Source organism: Hyaloscypha bicolor, assembly GCF_002865645.1.
Source record: "Hyaloscypha bicolor E unplaced genomic scaffold K444scaffold_16, whole genome shotgun sequence".
Classification (NCBI taxonomy): domain Eukaryota; kingdom Fungi; phylum Ascomycota; class Leotiomycetes; order Helotiales; family Hyaloscyphaceae; genus Hyaloscypha; species Hyaloscypha bicolor.
The window spans coordinates 582,343-598,767 of record NW_020194518.1 but is presented as its reverse complement, the minus strand read 5'-3'; the positions used below and the strand labels follow the sequence as shown (position 1 = coordinate 598,767).

The 16,425-nt window shown below is 47.6% G+C and overlaps 7 protein-coding genes across 7 annotated transcripts; 1 reads left to right on the top strand and 6 right to left on the bottom strand.

Moving 5' to 3' along the window:
• Positions 1-313: 313 nt before the first annotated feature.
• On the bottom strand, positions 314-1,272 carry K444DRAFT_659570 (uncharacterized protein). The gene is made up of 2 exons (XM_024886365.1): positions 1,182-1,272; positions 314-1,124 (listed from the first exon to the last, which is right to left on the bottom strand). The coding sequence occupies exon 2, from the start codon at positions 1,065-1,067 to the stop codon at positions 588-590; it is 480 nt and encodes a 159-aa protein (XP_024742220.1). The 5' UTR covers positions 1,068-1,124; positions 1,182-1,272; the 3' UTR covers positions 314-587.
• Positions 1,273-1,561: 289 nt separating this feature from the next.
• Positions 1,562-5,443, bottom strand: K444DRAFT_650192 (magnesium-translocatin; the record flags this gene model as incomplete). The annotated part of the gene is made up of 9 exons (XM_024885622.1): positions 1,562-1,943; positions 2,731-2,967; positions 3,016-3,410; positions 3,532-4,119; positions 4,167-4,382; positions 4,438-4,559; positions 4,610-4,761; positions 4,811-5,366; positions 5,416-5,443. 9 exons carry the CDS (start codon positions 5,441-5,443, stop codon positions 1,562-1,564), a joined length of 2,676 nt encoding a protein of 891 aa, XP_024742219.1.
• A 1,234-nt stretch (positions 5,444-6,677) lies between these two features.
• Positions 6,678-8,214, top strand: K444DRAFT_177224 (putative 37S ribosomal protein S5, mitochondrial). The gene is made up of 2 exons (XM_024870784.1): positions 6,678-7,824; positions 7,874-8,214. Exons 1-2 carry the CDS (start codon positions 6,732-6,734, stop codon positions 8,089-8,091), a joined length of 1,311 nt encoding a protein of 436 aa, XP_024742218.1. The 5' UTR covers positions 6,678-6,731; the 3' UTR covers positions 8,092-8,214.
• A 152-nt stretch (positions 8,215-8,366) lies between these two features.
• Positions 8,367-8,690, bottom strand: K444DRAFT_486404 (DASH complex, subunit Dad3; the record flags this gene model as incomplete). Its single annotated transcript, XM_024873121.1, has 2 exons — positions 8,367-8,522; positions 8,586-8,690. Coding segments are annotated over 2 exons (261 nt in total), but the record flags the coding sequence as incomplete, so codon positions are not given.
• A 384-nt stretch (positions 8,691-9,074) lies between these two features.
• K444DRAFT_518763 (uncharacterized protein) lies at positions 9,075-11,092 on the bottom strand (the record flags this gene model as incomplete). The annotated part of the gene is made up of 3 exons (XM_024873896.1): positions 9,075-9,609; positions 9,656-9,936; positions 9,989-11,092. 3 exons carry the CDS (start codon positions 11,090-11,092, stop codon positions 9,075-9,077), a joined length of 1,920 nt encoding a protein of 639 aa, XP_024742216.1.
• Positions 11,093-11,672: 580 nt separating this feature from the next.
• K444DRAFT_518897 (uncharacterized protein) lies at positions 11,673-13,681 on the bottom strand (the record flags this gene model as incomplete). Its single annotated transcript, XM_024873905.1, has 2 exons — positions 11,673-13,555; positions 13,603-13,681. The coding sequence occupies 2 exons, from the start codon at positions 13,679-13,681 to the stop codon at positions 11,673-11,675; spliced, it is 1,962 nt and encodes a 653-aa protein (XP_024742215.1).
• A 1,564-nt stretch (positions 13,682-15,245) lies between these two features.
• K444DRAFT_702925 (subtilisin-like protein) lies at positions 15,246-16,303 on the bottom strand (the record flags this gene model as incomplete). Its single annotated transcript, XM_024888060.1, has 2 exons — positions 15,246-15,284; positions 15,380-16,303. The coding sequence occupies 2 exons, from the start codon at positions 16,301-16,303 to the stop codon at positions 15,246-15,248; spliced, it is 963 nt and encodes a 320-aa protein (XP_024742214.1).
• Positions 16,304-16,425: the final 122 nt, after the last annotated feature.

Genomic DNA, 16,425 nt, shown 5'->3' with positions numbered 1-16,425 from the left:
CCACCTGGTGAGCTTCGAAGTCTGCGTTGTGGGTCCTGACTGCCCAATCTAATTTCCTAGGCTGCGAAAAATGAAGGAAAGGGGAGCCACTTGTGCAACCGATGTCTTGGCACAGCAACCCCCCTCTCCCCCTTGCCAGGAAATCTTACAGCATATGCGTCTTTCTTGATTAGATGATCCTCGGTGGAATAGACTTGCTTAGGAAGTGACGGCCTTGACAACGTATTGAAGCAATGTCTTGTCGGCTGATTGGCTGGTTCATGGTCCAAAAGCTTCTCAACCCTCACTTCCATGATGTGGTTGATGGTTGAATGAGTAACTCGAGTAACTTGATTATTGTGATCTTCTTTCTGCCGTGAATTATTATGTACCGATCTCCACCAGGGACAATCTGATTCGTGATATAAAACAAACTCGACCTTCAACATCCTTCACACCTGAGATAACTTATGCAATTTGTACCACTTTCTCTCTATCAAGAACTTTCCCGCTCCCTGCAGAATGAGATTACCACAATTTGTCAGAGAAAATTCGCACCAAAATACCACTTATGACCACGACCCTTCCCCGATACCATGTTCACCTTTTCAAGACTTCTTGTCCCTTTCCCACAACTTCTTCACCGAGTCGGAGACAGAGAACCCTCCAAACAACCAATCATCCCCATGTCTCCCACACTCCGTATAGTTATTAGAAGAGTGCCTCCTTCTTGCCTTGTCCCCTTTGTCACTCCTACTCGACGACGGACTCTTATCACCCTTATCACCCTTACCACCCTTCAGAAACCGCAAACTGCTATCAGTATAGCCAGCCGACTTTGGCACATCCCCTGACGAGGCTCTCGTAGCGGCGCCTCGTTGTGCAGGGGATGGTGGTGGAAACGGGTCACTAGTTGTTCGGTAAGGGCCCGAGGAGCGTGGCTGTGCAAAATTCTGGTCTGCCTGGTATTGGCCAGCACGACTCCCATCGATTTGGGGTCTTGAGGTCGTAATGGACAGTGGCGCCCCTCGTTGCGCTCCCCGGGCGGGATCTTGTCTGTCCCATGGGGGCGGGTTTGCATCATTCATGATTGTCGTCGTCGTCGTGGAGGCAATCTATTGAAGCGGGATGCTGCAGATGTATTCCTTGTAGCTTTGTTAACAGTTCGTTCTCAAATATGGTCATTTTAATCGACTGCTAACCTCGTAACCTTTAAGTCATTCAGATGTGATGTTTGCAGGTTGTGATATTGATCTAAAGAAGATAACCTTGTGATGAGGATGTGCGAGCGAGGTTGTGGAGATGTGCCGTCCCGATCTTGTTCTCAAATCGTAGGGCTGAACAGGTCTGCATGCAGTGGTGCCGATTTGCTACTCGGTGAGCAGTTCGGCGAACCCGTTGTCCAATTAACACGTCGCGAGATGAAAACAATATATGCAAGGCGCTGCATTAGGGAGGATTAATCTATTTATTCTGGACCTATAAGACTCGAAAGGAAATATTTACTAGCATATCTTTTTGAACAAAACATTTGAAGCCAAACCTCATTGTTACCACCTTACCGCTCTGTTTGGAAACGCCTCTATAGCCACCTCTTGAACAGTTCGATGTAAAGCATCTTACACAATTCAAGGATCACCGAAAACGAAACTAACAAACCAAGGAGAATTAAGTCGAACATTCCCTTGGGTCCGACCATCTGCAAAGTGTTCGCAATAGGGGGGATATAGACTATCAAGATTCCCACAGCAGAGACCAGGAATGTGCTGATATAGACCGATCTGGCGGAATGGCTGCGAACGAATGGGAGTTTGCCGGTGCGAAGGATGTGGACCATGAGGGTTTGGCTCAAAATCCCCTGCAGAAACCAGTTGGATTGGAAAGCCTTGATAGCCCCAATGTCCGTCCCAGACCGAAGGCCATAGTAGAACCAGTTTAGAAAGAATGTAGCGAAATCAATTGTACTTGTTACGGGACCAATGAGGACGATGTACGAAGATCACGGCATAAAGTATCGGGAATACAGGGCATTATTTTATGAAGGCCACTAAATGCCCTGTAAGGTCTTACTTTAATCTCCCTGTAGCTAGTCCTAGTTCCCTGTAAGCCCCTATAAGCTTACTAAAAGTGCCCTGAAGGCTTAATATGGGCTTATGCAGCTTGACAGGTACTGAACGCCCCCAAACGCCCATAAATATAGGCGAGTCCACTAATTAGTAGCGAGTAAAGGGGGGATAATTAACCCTAATGCACACCTCTCTATACACACTTTGTTCTGAATTCTAATGAAGATTATAAAGATACTTTGGCCAGGAAACTCACCTGATCTCAATGCAATTGAGAAAGCCTGGTTTTGGATGAAAAAGGAGACTACCAAGCGGGGACCTACTAGTAATAGAAAGAAGCTGAGAGTGAGGTGGGAGAAATGCTGGGAAGACCTTCCCCAGAGCAAGATTCAAGAGTGGATTGCAGCAATTCCTGATTATGTAAAGGAGATAAGGGGGGAATAAGTATAAAGAAGGTAGGAACAAGGGCCAAGAGAAAGTGATTATATATTAGATAGTTATTTTTATAAGATAGAATCGAACTGATCAAAAAATAATCGAAATCGGAGGTTTAGCGAGGTAAGCCACATTTCAGGGGACCCTTACAGGGCTTACAGGGAACTAGGACTAGCTACAGGGAGATTAAAGTAAGACCTTACAGGGCATTTAGTGGCCTTCATAAAATAATGCCCTGTATTCCCGATACTTTATGCCATGATCTTCGTATCTGAGTATATCCCAAATCCGCCATGGTTGAGGCACAGCGAGGTATTCTTCATCTACCGTGTCCCAAGGAAGAGTGGACAGCGATGTGTCGAACAAAAGGTTTTGGACCAGCAGCTGGGTTGCACTCATTGCACTAAATGGGAGCCATGCAGTAGAAGCCAAAATGCTGACGGTATTGCCAAAACTAGATGCGAGCGCCATCTTCAGATATTTGATCCTATGGGCTGTTAGTAACCCACTATAGCACCAAGCACGAAAGACTCACGTATTGCCTTGAGTGGTACGTCCTATAACAACGCAATAGATGATTATGGAAAGGTTCTTGTCCATCAGCAGAATGTCGGCAGAATCTTCGGCAACGTTGGTGGCTGTGTGAACAGATATGCCAGCATCCGCCTTTCTTAGGGCAATAGCATCGTTAATGCCATCTCCGAGCATCCCCACAACTTCTCCTTGAAGCTTCAAGCTATCAATGACCTGCCCTTTCTGGATAGGTGTCAGTTTGGCAAAAACTTTGCAGTGTTTGATCGTTTTGTGAAAATCGTCCGTGTCTTCCAGTTTTGCCAACTCGGCGCCTGTAATGGCTTCGGAGACCTCATCCGTTTGCTGGACAAGATTAAGATCACGGCAGATTTTCAAAGCAACACCCAGATTATCGCCCTAAGCAATGGACGAGTCAGCAATTGCTCAGTAGATGTTGTTTCGCGGCCACTGGTACAATTGTATTGGGGGAAAGTGGGAGACGGCCAGAAACAAGAAAGGATTCTTTCCTAACACGTACAGTAAGAATTCGAGTATCAACTCCAAGTTCTTGCAATCGAGCCACCGAAGATTTTGCATCATCCTTAAGCGGATCCAGAAAAGTCAGAAGCCCTTCGACTGTCAAATCGGTGTCGAGACCTTGGAAATTGAAAGCACCGTCATCTCGATAACACTTAGAAATATCTCTTGTCGCCACGAGAATCACTCGGTAGCCATCTGCGTTGAATCTCCGAACTCTTCTCACGAGATCGAGGCGTTTCTCATTAATTTGGAGAACGTCTCCCGCTATTCGAATAGAGGAGCAAACTGACAACACTTCTTCGAAAGCTCCTTTGCAGGTCAGAATCATTCTGCCAGAATTTGTTCGTGTGACGCAACTCGCTTTCCGTGCTTCAAATGTGAAAGGGATCTCGGCAATCTTGGTCCCTAATCCTTCCATCTTTTCGGTCTCGGCAGCGTGCGTCAGGGTTGCGGCATCGATTGCGTTCTTCTTGCCACTTTGACTCATAGCATTGGTCTGTGCTAAAAGCAAAACCGACGAGCTGTCGTTGCCCAGCGGATCAATGCAATGGCTCAGGGTGACTTCATCGTTAGTTAAGGTTCCAGTCTGTAACCAGTAAGCATTGTATGATGATAACCGCCCCTTTTTTTAACCTTATCACTGCATAAAATGCTCAAAGCACCTAGGCTTTGGACTGAATCCGGACGTTGAACTATTGCTCCTCGCTTAAATAACGCATATGCTCCTCTTGCTTGATTGGCATTGACAATCACGGGCAACATCTCAGGCACGAGCCCAGCTGCAATGCTTGAGGCGAACATCAATGAAACAAGCCATTTACCGGTGCTTAGCCCTTTTATGGGGATGACCTGTACTCACGATAAGCTACGCACTTTGCTTCATGGCAATTAAGCGAAAACTTACAACAAGCACCATGATGACCATAAATCCAAGCATCATCCATGTCACAAGTCGAATTCCTCGTTGAAACACCGTCAAAAGTTGCCTCTGGTTCAGCTGCTTCATGATTCTAGCAATATAGGTATCTGTACAGAGTAAGAATTTAGGTAACCTTAAGAACTACAGGGTTTCGTACCATCCCCTGTCTTGACAACCAGAGCAACCCCGTGCCCTGAAATCACATTTGTTCCCATATATAGAACATTTTCTAGTTCGAGTGCTTCAGTGCCATACTCCCCCATTTGGTAAGAAGAAGTTTTCCGCTGAGGTTCGCTCTCGCCCGTAAGACTAATGAATCAGTCAGAGTCGATTTTATGGGCGAGGCACGGTTTCTTACCTAGACTGACTGATTGAGAGATCATCTGCCTCGATAACAATGCAATCTGCTGGAATTGTATCCCCTGGGTCAACACATAAGATATCCCCTGGCACCAAATGCTTCTGATCAATCATTACATTATTGTGGCTCTCAGCAGACTCAAATCTCCTGACACAGACAGTTGTTAGGATAGCAGCTTGGAGCTTTATTGCAGCAGCAGTTCCAGCACAGTCCTGGAAGAATTGTATGCACGATGCAAGCACTATTGTGATCATGACAATCGTGAACGAGCTCCAGTCGGGAGGTTGACTGATCGCAGACATAATTGCAACAATGAGCAACAAGATGTTGAACCAGGCACAAAAAGACCTAACTGCGATCATTAGCCGGGTCGGAGGTTTCTTGGTGGACAGGATATTTTCGCCATATTCCACTAATCGTGAAGCCGAGACCTCTGCTGTGAGCCCATAACGATGGGAATTTAGTTGGCAGATCGCTTCGTCGACTGGGGTGAAGGAGAAAGTCTTGATATCGAGCTCATTGTTGCTAGGCTTGTTTCTTGGCGGTGGCCTTCCTGAAATATTGAGTCATTGTACACTTAGGGGACGCTTTTGTGAGCTTACTCCTGATTGAGCATGGAGAGCCGTTCATAAAATATCGGCATGACGACCAAATCCAAGATAGCATCTCAGACTTATTGAGTAATGGCTACCTATGGCGCCGTGTTGAATTGCAAAGGATGTCTTTTATTGACTTATGGCGGTCGGGTAGGTTGTGGCAGAGAATCCCCAAAGAAAGAGGACCGCAGAGCCGCCAGTTCTGTAGGCCCGAGGCAATCTTCGTAGGGACAATCCTCGTAGGGTTTTCGGGCTGCGTTATTCGGACCTTTAATATGGAGGCAGAATTACGAGAATTCGCAGCAAGTATGAAGTAATGGTGCGGAAAGTACCCGAACTGTTTGTAGAGAAACAGAAAGCATAGAAATTTGACACATTGGAGAATATGTTGAGTGGTAGGGCGTGCTGAGAATCTAATTCTAGGCTCTTGAGCTAGAGGCTGAACGAGGTTACGAGCCGTCTTTGGGTCCCGCTGAAGACTTCCTTTAGGCTTGAGTAGTAACGGTTTGGGGTATTAGCACTGGCAAAATACTGGAATGCAAGGAAACATTGCGTAGCTACTGAGAAAAATGCTGAGGGTACCATCGCTTTTGCGTACAATTGCATCATACCCGCTGTATGGGTCCAATAACTACAGTTTTAAAGCACGAAGCTGAACTATTCACTGAAAACTTCATGATCGAAGGAGACTTCCCCGAAACCGATTTTTGATGAAATAATTTGAATTTGCATCTCAAATTGCATATTGCTGTCATTGGCTTTGGACAGAACAGTAATGAAACCGTAGCAAACGGTCTTTGATGGCTTAGGATAGGTTGGCTAACTAGCATCGTTGAACAGGGCCGGCTACTAGGACCAGATCTCTTCCCTACCAAAGTCTGATTTTTTTGAAAGAATGGGAATTGAATGAGCGTAATACATAGAACACAAACTAAAACAATGGAGGAAAGGAACTTCGACGTAGCCATGGGTTGACCAAATGACCATCATATATTGGGTGATGAGATTTGAGATGAAAGAATGAATCCTTGTCCTCAGGCAGGCCCTTGAACACGAATGCAACTTCAAATACCTTTTGAGAGAACACCCAAAATTACACGATCGACAAATTCCGCCGTAGTCGACATGCAAAATATCGTCGTTCGTTGTGGGTAAATGAAAAGAAGCAGGATCACAAATCAATTGTCGTTGAAATGAATTCTGGGTTCACGTGACCATGGGAGACGAGCCTCAAAAGAAAGTTGTACTCCTCACGCGAGAAGACACCCAGCAGCATTGAGCCATTGGAAGCTTCTTGGAGGACTGCAAATACCACGACAGTGATGAGCGTCTTCCGGCCTGTAAGATGTCTCTTCTCCGGCTCCTCGATACGCTGTTCGCGACCACGAGTGCGATGTCGAAACTTCCACACATCCCTTAACCTCTACGAACAGCGACGGCCTCAATTCCCTGGCGCGAAAGCTTCTAAGATGGACCTCATTGATCAAGAAAGCTCTGAGATGGAGATTCCTGATCCGGAGGACAAAAACTTCAAGGAATATACCAGTGAGGAGTTGGAAGCTCTGGAGAAGAGGTATACACCTGGGCAGATCAAGGCGATCCTGGCTGGAGAGGCTGCAATCGATGTCGAAGATCTCGAAAGGCGCGGTGTGATTCGCACAGATATTGGTGGGCTCCCGTACTTTGATGATCTGAGTAAACTACGACCTGTGGTGGATAGGGACCAGCTTTACGAGGGACCAATTGATCCAAATGCCAGACGCATGACCGACAAAGAGTTCAGCGACGCTTGGCAGAAGGAGTATGACCAGGCAGTGCGCGAAGCGGAAATGCCTCCACCGAAGACAGAAGAGGAGGCCGAAGATCGAAAAGAAAGGCTGACAGGTTCCGATCGGATTGCGTGGATGAAAGCAGACGACAGGGTACCCCATTACATGGGCACAAATGGCCCAATACCGAGAGCGCACACTCCTTCCATGCTTGCTCCTGGCCTACCTAGAACGTTCTTGAACGATGAACAACCCAAGGCTCAAGTCAAGAAAGAGGATGACGAGGACGATGCGGATCCACGAGATCCCGAGGGGGTTTACAATCGATTGATCAAGCAGACTGGTCTGACATTGGATCAGATCCTGGAATACAAGGTCAAAATATTGGTCCAGCATCGGGTTGTCAATCAAACGCGATTGGGGAAGATTGCGAGTGTTTACTGTCTTGCTGTGGCTGGGAATGGAAATGGCAGACTCGGTATCGGAGAGGCGAAAGGACAGGAGACCGAGGAGACCTCAAGCAACGCCAAAATCGCTGCTATCCGTAGCATGCAACCTATTCCTCGATATGAAGAACGAACAATATTTGGAGAAGTTGAAGGAAAAGTATCTGCCGCAGAAGTAAAGCTTATGTGCAGACCACCAGGCATGTTTGAACCTAAACTCGTGCTTGAATTTTTGCTAATATTACATAGGGTTTGGTCTACGCTGTCAACATCTCATCTTTGAAATGGCTAGAGCGGCAGGAATCCATGATCTCGCCGCAAAAGTACCGCGATCTCGAAACAAGATGAATACCGTGAAAGCTACATATCAAGCGCTGCTCAAGCAAAGGATACCGGACGAGATAGCACGGGGGAGGGGGAAGAAACTTGTAGATGTACGGAAAGTGTATTATGCAGGCCGTGTATAAATGTAGATATCATGTATGTATGAGTACGGGACTTGCATAGAAAGGCGTAGAATAGCATGAAGCAGAGTCAAGGCACGGTGTCTTGCAATTGTCCACCCCTATCTTCCTATCCCTGGGTATCAACGAACCTCTAAAACGCCATGCATCCCTTGTTTTCCCCAATGCTCCCATCATATGTCCATACTCATTGTTCCCACTCTGCGGCAGCCCTTTGCCTTGTCCCAAAACGCCCGTGTTCCTCAACTTCACCTCCCACCATCTTCCGACCCACCAACTTGATCCCCCGAGTATATCTCTTGCTGCAACACAATACTATACACACTCGCTTTCAATAACGTAAACACCAAGCTAGTCTTGCGCTCCAGTTGCCGCAGCCCATCCAAGATCTCTGCCGTTGGCTTGCCCGCCATTGTATCGAGGAGGCTTGCAAGCTGCCACAGATTTAGTACTTCCTCTCTAATTGAAGCGTGAAATACACGAGCAGCAGTATTCACCTTCTTCATATTCTCTGCCAAGCGCTCATATTCGTCCAAGACATCTTGCTCGAGGGGTGTGAGGTCTTCGTTTGTCGTGCTGGGAAGCGTGGTTGTGGATTCCGATGGCTCCATCTCGAGGATGGTGTCGCAGAGCAGGTGTAGATTCGTGAGAGGGTATGCTGTACTTTAATTGGAGTTTCTGGGTACCGTCTGGGTACCGCAGATTATTGTTTGATAGAGGGATTGATGTGCAATGGACGCGTCAAGATTTCCGGCCGCGTTGATTTCGCGCATTTTTGACCCCACCATATGCTGACCACGTGACTACAGGTCCTTCGCATGCATCACCTCCACTTACGGCTCACTTTTATGCACAGTAATGCTTCTGATTATCTGAAGATGCTCCAATGATCATCAATTCATTATTTTACTTCAAACCCGGTCCCATAAAACCTATGCCCCTACTAGATATACATGAATGAACCGCAAACCATGAACCATAAACCACTATGCCGATCCCAACCTTGGTCCAACGACATCATCAAACAGTTCCAATTCCTCCATGATAGTCTGATCCTCAATCATACTTCGCATTACCTCATCCTCCGTGAGATTAGCCCAAAATCCAACCTCAGCTGCCTGTTTCTTGGCTGCATATATCTCTTGAGCAACGCCTTTGACTTGCCCAAACGCCATTCCTGCCGACGGCCAGACTTGCCAGAGCGTCTTCAAGGCTCCTGTATTCAAACGCAGCTGTTGCTTAAGATCATCGTCGTGGACAAGTGGCATCATAACAGACCAACAAGACAGATGCACAATAGATGCAAGGGTAACCACACATGTGAAGAAATGGGTGTGTTTGACCAGGGGGACTGGGAGTTGAATGAGCTTTGACACATCTTGTGCCGCCTGGATGGTCTTTGCTGCGTGGATGTTGTAAGATTGACCTGGGATGATTGGTTTATGTGGAGCGCAGGAGTCGACGTTCCTGGCAACACTCGAGTCAAGTTCGGAGTGTTCACGATGAAGGAGGATAGTGGTTCTAGATCTTGATCAATATCGCCTCCACGAGAAATGGAATAACTTACGCTTCTGTGATCATGTGAGCTTGGAACAACATTTCATCGAGTTGGCCTTCAGTGTTGATGAAATCCTTCTTCGACTCTGGCAAATGAAGTCTCCAATTGACAAGGTACGCGTCAATCCTATCAATGGTAGGCTTGTCCGGAAGCATGATCTGACGTGATTGGAGGACTCTTCCAAGATTCCGAATTGCGGCAATACGGTAAGTGAAAGAGGAATAACTAAAATCCCTTCCATCAAACGATTCTTCATCGAAATCCGCCAGGGAGTGGGGCGAGGGTATGACCTGCGGTAAATGTCAGCATTCTAGGTTTGAGAACACAGGCTTCACGGCTCACCCCAGATACATAGTCCCTTTCCTCACAGGGCAGACCAACATCAGCAGGCATATCCTTCATTGGGAATGTGCTCTTTTGATGGACCCCAGCGATCATACCATCCACAATATACATTTCCCACCAGGTTCGGCGCCAGCTCTCTTCCAGAAGCTCCGAGCCGTTCCCGTTGATAAAAGCAAACTCACGCTTATTCATACCAAACTCAAGGGCCAGCTCCTGGGCATCGACAAGTATCTGAAGGGCTTTCTCTTGATATCTATATCCATCAAGACCAATTGTGAGGATCAGCATGGCCTGAACTCGGAAACCATCCCTGGGGCAGTCTGCATTATAGACAGTGCGTTCTGCCTCGTGCTCTAACGCTACAATCGGGGCCTGTGGGACGTAGAACGAGCCTACATATCGCATTGCCGCCTCCAAAGCGTCCAGTGGCTTCTCCTTCCGGAGCTTCAAGAAGGCATCTCGTGGTAAGATGAAGGGGTGTGCGGGATAGAAGTGGTAGAAGAAAGCTTCGATACATCTTTCTCGAAGGTCCAATCCGGAGGGCAAGGGCTTGGGCTCGAACGAAACCAGCTCTTGTCCAATGTCAAAAAGCGGGAGATCGACCCCATGGGGTAAAGTCTGCAGTCTGTGATCGGGGGGAGTGGCCAGGCCGCTGGGAACATTGGAGGCGCCTCTTGCTGCACCAGGGTTTACCATGGGACAGCTTCTATCAACAGGTCCAGACACAGCATTGGCCTTGTTTGGGGTTCCATTTGTTCCATTGCGGCGGGGGCCCTTGAAGCCTCGGCGACTCCTCACGTATATACACTCGAAGCTATTCGACGAACAGCGCGTGCAAGGGTTCAAGCCATCGCATTTGAGATGCTTAGATCGACACTGGACGCACGCGGAAGGCACTGTGATGCGTTCTTTGCTCTGGTCGGGGCGCGTCGAGGTGGATGCTAGCGAGGGCTGACGCTCGTTTTGCGGATCGCCTTCCGAGCTCGGGGAAGTCGAGGAATTGGCGGTAGTGGGGCTCTCGAGAGGAGCAGGAACGTGAACATGGGCATGGACAGGAACAGGAACATCTGCCACAGCAGCGGTGGCAGTGGCAGGCTCCATTGTCCGCGGCAGAATGAGAGGTGTTCGCCGACCAAGACAGAGGAGGCCTCGCGAATATGCAGGATGGGTTGAGGAGTGTGCGGCAGGAAGACAAACCCTTGCTCTTGTAGGGTCGAATAACGAGTGAGCTGTGCAGCAACTCTAGGCGAGTCGGCGAGGTTGGTGAGTAGTAAGCTACATTCCGGTCACACAGGACTCAATTAATTCTCGTTGATATGATGGTGCGACCTGCAATACGAAGTATGAGCTTGGGTTTGTTCTCCTTTCCAAGGTGCTCTTGCTCAAATCCCCCCAAATGCAATGATGCAGTGATGACGTCTCTTGTCTTGTCAAGTGAGGTGTGGTCAAGCGGCCCTGTAAGTCGCAGAGCTGCGTTGGTTGAGCGTGGGAGTGATCAGGACTGCGCTGATTGTGCTGACGATTACGTGGGCGTCTCCTCTCCTCCAGTGCGACTTTGTGTGAGGCGGAGTATCCGGGGGAACACCAAAAAGGGGTTCCTTGCTCAACCTGTAACAAGTGAGAGCAAAAGCAATAAGATGGACAGCTTGCTTTCCGAAGAGCACCCCTGGAATCTAGTCATTTAGACCCTCACATCCCCCAGCTTCTTTACCACGTCCTCATAGAAGACCATAGACATTCTGGAGGCTGATGCATCGCTCCTTTCATCCTCCACCTCTCTAATACCCAACTCCATGCCGCCTGCGATGCACTTCTTGGTGGCAGCCTCGTATAGCTCCCCCATGTTAGCACCAACTTCATGTAACCTGTCTTCACCCAACAGCATCTCTCTAACCCGGTTCATTACACGCATCCTGCCTTCCATCTGCAACTCCAGAACTTTGTCAATAGTTGCCCAGTGTGCGAGCTCAACCATCACCACCCCTAAGCTATAGATATCAAAGGATTTCCGGAAAGATTCCCGCGGTCCGAAGCCATGCCCTTGAGTATGCGGATGCCGATATAAATTGTAGGCTCCATGGTCGCCGGGGATCTCAGTTTGCTCATCTGCCCTTGCTGGTCGAGCGAAGTCAAACCCGGAGAGGTAGGGCTTGCTGTAATCTATTTTAGTCCTTACTCCGTCCTTGTACTTTGTGGTGACGGGGAAGAAGACTATATTGTGAGATCTTAAACCCTTGTGCAACCAGTTAACGCTGTGGAGATACAAAAGACAATTCGCTATTGCGTGAGCAACGTGAATCCTTTCTGTGACTCGTGGCTTTGCCGAGGAGTTGATGAGCTCAAAAAGAGATATCGGTGGTGTTTCCGGAGAGATATCTTGGTCCTTTGGCTTCTCGAAAACGAAGCCAATCCGAGTATCTACACCGTCATCGTCACCCTCGGTGTCGATACCCAAATTGTTGTGTCGCCTCGCATTGTCAAAATACCCCAAACAATGTGGCACTCTGAAAGCTTCTGGTTTTGGTTTGTGGTGAAGCAAGGAAGCAAGTCTCTGAACACGATCTACGATGAGAGGTGGCGGTGATGGAGATCCTGGCAGCTGATAATCGTAGTCTTTCCACTCAATCCATACACGTTGAGTCCCGTTCTGCCTATATATTGCTTCGGAACGAATTGCACTTGAATCGCTGCCAGACTTTACTGGTTCCAGCATAATATCGGATCGATTGATTCTGGTGTTGGCTTTCTCTGCATCTGGATGGCCAAGACTTAGAACCAATGCCGTTGCATCGTCCCAAGGAGATCCTTCATTCTCAAGGGACTCGTTGAACGCCTTGAATTTAGCTAGCTGAGCGAGGAGACGAAGACCGGAAGCATCATTCGCTGGAGCATACTCAGGAATTGCAGGAACGGGGTATGCATGCGCTTGCATCTTGATATCTAAAGCCATGACGAGCCGGTGGAGGGATGAGAGATCTTTGTGGAGTTGTAGAACACCTCGGTTCGTGTCTTGGGTTGTACGATGAATCTCAGTCTGTAACCGGGCATCCAGAATATCCGTCATGTTGTCGTTCAACGCCGAAAAGCGCCGGAGAAGTTCCTCAAATGCGTCTTTGTCAAAGGCTGCCCATCTGAGCCTTCGCTTCCCTTCACTAAGATTGTCCTCTGTCGTAGACTTGAGAGCGCTCATGGCCTTGATTATAAAGTGCCTTCGTCTTTCCGGCAAAGGTACGTGGGCGGTGGAAGAATCTTTCGCTGGGTCATGTACGAAATCATCGTCTGAGCCACCGGGCTCGGGAACGACTATTAGATGTGAATTCTTCTTCTGTGCCTTCTCAAATTCTTGGAATAGACATTGGATCTGAACGAGAAGATCCAAGATGGTGGTTCGGTGGATCACAAAGGTATTTGATTCTCGGACTTTTCGGTCGTTGTCGTTTTGAAGATCAAGGAGACCTGACGTTTCACTCCAGGCAAAGAGTCGTTGCTGTTCCATCCGCAATCTCAGGTTTAGATATTTGGATTCCTCTGGGAGATTTTTGGCGGTGATGATGAATTGAATGCCTATATTTAGTGTCAATGCTGCGGAGCCTTTGGTCGAGGATCCTAACCTTGGATGCATCCTGTGAACACTTGACCAGCTAACGAGGCTACGCTCAGCGCAATACCAGCGGCACTGATAGGATCCATAGTAGCTCAGTCCATACGATAGATCATTCGATTTGTGGAACTCCACTTCGATTTCAACCCAAACGAGGAGGGGTTTGAACAAGGGTTTCCTGCAACATGAATATCTAGAGCACTACACCAGATTGCGAGGAGCCAGAGATTTGAGCATAGCCACAACACGACGATCTTGATATTCAAAAACCATAAACCGCCAATTGGTTTGTTAGGTGCCCAGAAGGCTCAGGCTCACACGCCAGAAACAAGGATGCTCGGAAGGCACACTTCAGCCCTGTGGTCGCTCTGCACTGCAGATGAGGGTTCGAGGTCGAGCGTACGAGTGACACTATATATATCAGACTCGCTGAAGAAACAATCGTAGAGCAGAGACTATGTTGTTTTAGTCTTGTGGTTGAAGCTGGCATGGAAGAGGCGATGATCGCCAAGGCCAGCGTCTCGCAACGGTTATCGGTAGAAGAGCTAATTTAGGTTGCTGTACGGATGGGCATGAGCCGCGATTTCGTGGAAACGAGGCCGTAGAGAGAACGCAAGATCAAAATGTAAATTTGCCTTTGACCGACACGTCCATAGCATTATTTTTTGTGAGCTCGGTGGTTGAGTTCTACCAATGGTCACATGTACTGTACAGTACAGTGGCCCAGACCTGGCTAGCGGACAAAACGCGGAAGCGAGATTTGATTTTCTGATTTCTGATTTTTTGATTTCGCGATTTTAGCCAGGCCTGAAGTGTGTAACTTAGCTATAGCCCAGGTAGAATCCCTAATTAGGAAATTGGGGGTGGTTTTGGTGGTGAACGAACATTATATCGCTTTTGAGCTTGTCTTGAAGAACTGTCAATTCTGCTATTAATAGCACCCACACGTGACTTGCGGCTTAGATAATATAATAATAGTAAGACTAATTGCTTGACTAATTAATAGAGTGAGAACCCATATTTGTTGTGACGTCAGCGTCACATGACCTGGCCCTAGCGTGGCACCCTGTACTTAGCTCGAGCTCCCCGCTCTCTTCTCTCTTTAGACGTTTACATACACACCCAACAGAGCTGTTTGCCTTCAGGTCTTCCGCTCCGGGTCGTGATAATATTGCCGCGTGAAATCGTGCCAAAATTAGGCCGGGTAATATAATGTAAAATTGAGCATTTGCTATAAATTACTCCTTGAATTCAACGGACTAGATGCTCTACTTTTTTGGATTAGGGTCATAATAAGGGGAGTCATTGAGATCAACCAGTATCAAGTGGGCGTAGACCGAGAGAAAGAGAATAACTAGGGAAAAGTTATAGTTGAACTTGGGGATTTGGACAGAGTCTGAGAATAAGAGTTATATATCCTCAGAATTATCGGGTTTGAATGATTCGGATGCTGAGGAAATAGAAGCTGTGGATAGGGTAAATGAGGAGGTAGCTCAGGGAAAAGTTGTTAGGTCTAATAGTAGAATGGTTTGAAAGTATGGCATAGTGAGATATTTATGTCGAAAAAAGGATGGCATTTGAGAAATAAATCGACTTTTTTATGGCATTTGAGATATTTGCCGAAAAATTTAGGCAGGAACCAGAACATTACAACTAAAATATAGACGTTGGTACTCTATATGGAGTCTGAGACTGGATTGAGACACAAGTAATCTTTGGTAGTGAATCAGCTATGTAATTTACAATGGCATCATAGGCCGGATTAATATAGAGAAAACATAACTTACTGGGCGAGCTACAGTGTATGACGCAAAATTTAAGGTTACTGCAGATGTCGCAATAACTGGCACGTTTGTAGGTACATTCTGGAACGAGAAGCTTGTCATTGGGTTGAAGAACCTTGCAGGCTGTGGGCAAGCTATTGGGCCCCAAGGAGTCGCAGCCCGTGGAATGAAATAACCTTCGATATTGGACCAGACCTGGCCTTTGAAGTTGATGGCTTGGTTTCTTAATACGTTCTTGGCCATAACTCCATTGTTGACTGTGCCTGTAACATCTTGTCTAGCGATAAGCATTGAAAGGAGACCAGTAATGATCGGGGCGGCGAAAGATGTACCACTCCTGGTGGTAAAGCGGTTGCTCTGACCGGGAACGCCAAGGTCGGCCCAGGGTACTAAGACCTTTTCGCCAATGGCGTAAATATCGACAAGCGCCAAATGAGCAGGTGCAAACTGAGTTGAAAGTGTCGGAAGACCACTTGCGTCGGTTGCGCCTACAACAATAAGTGTCGAATTTGGCCCTCCATGAATTTGTGGCGAGCTATTGGTAACGAGGGCTTGGGGACCATCATTACCGGCGGTTGTGACATTAGAAGCGTTTAATCGGGGTAGCATTGCCTCCCAGGCACCATGAGCGCCCCCACCCACACCAATGTCCGGCAAAAACGGGGTCCCAGCCGAAAAGTTCAGGACTGCTCTTCGTGGAGTGAACATTCCGGTTATGAACTGGAAGGGGGTCGCTGTCCCAAGTTGCAGCGACAGTCCAGTCCTAAGAGCGCGGAGTATACAGAGCGTGGACAATGAGGGGTCCAAAGCTAAAGGGATAATGAGTACATTTGGGTTCACACCACCCATTGCTCCAGCGATTAGGCCAACAACACCGGTGCCATGCGCGGCTGTGTCCTTCATAGTACGGGATCGACTCGTGAACATCATTGCTCAGTTTCTTCGTCGGGGTCAATACAAATATAGCCAACAAAGTTGTTTCTGGCACTAGAATCCATTATATCCTGGTTTGCGAATTAATAAGCCTCGTTACAAACGACCACAGATAT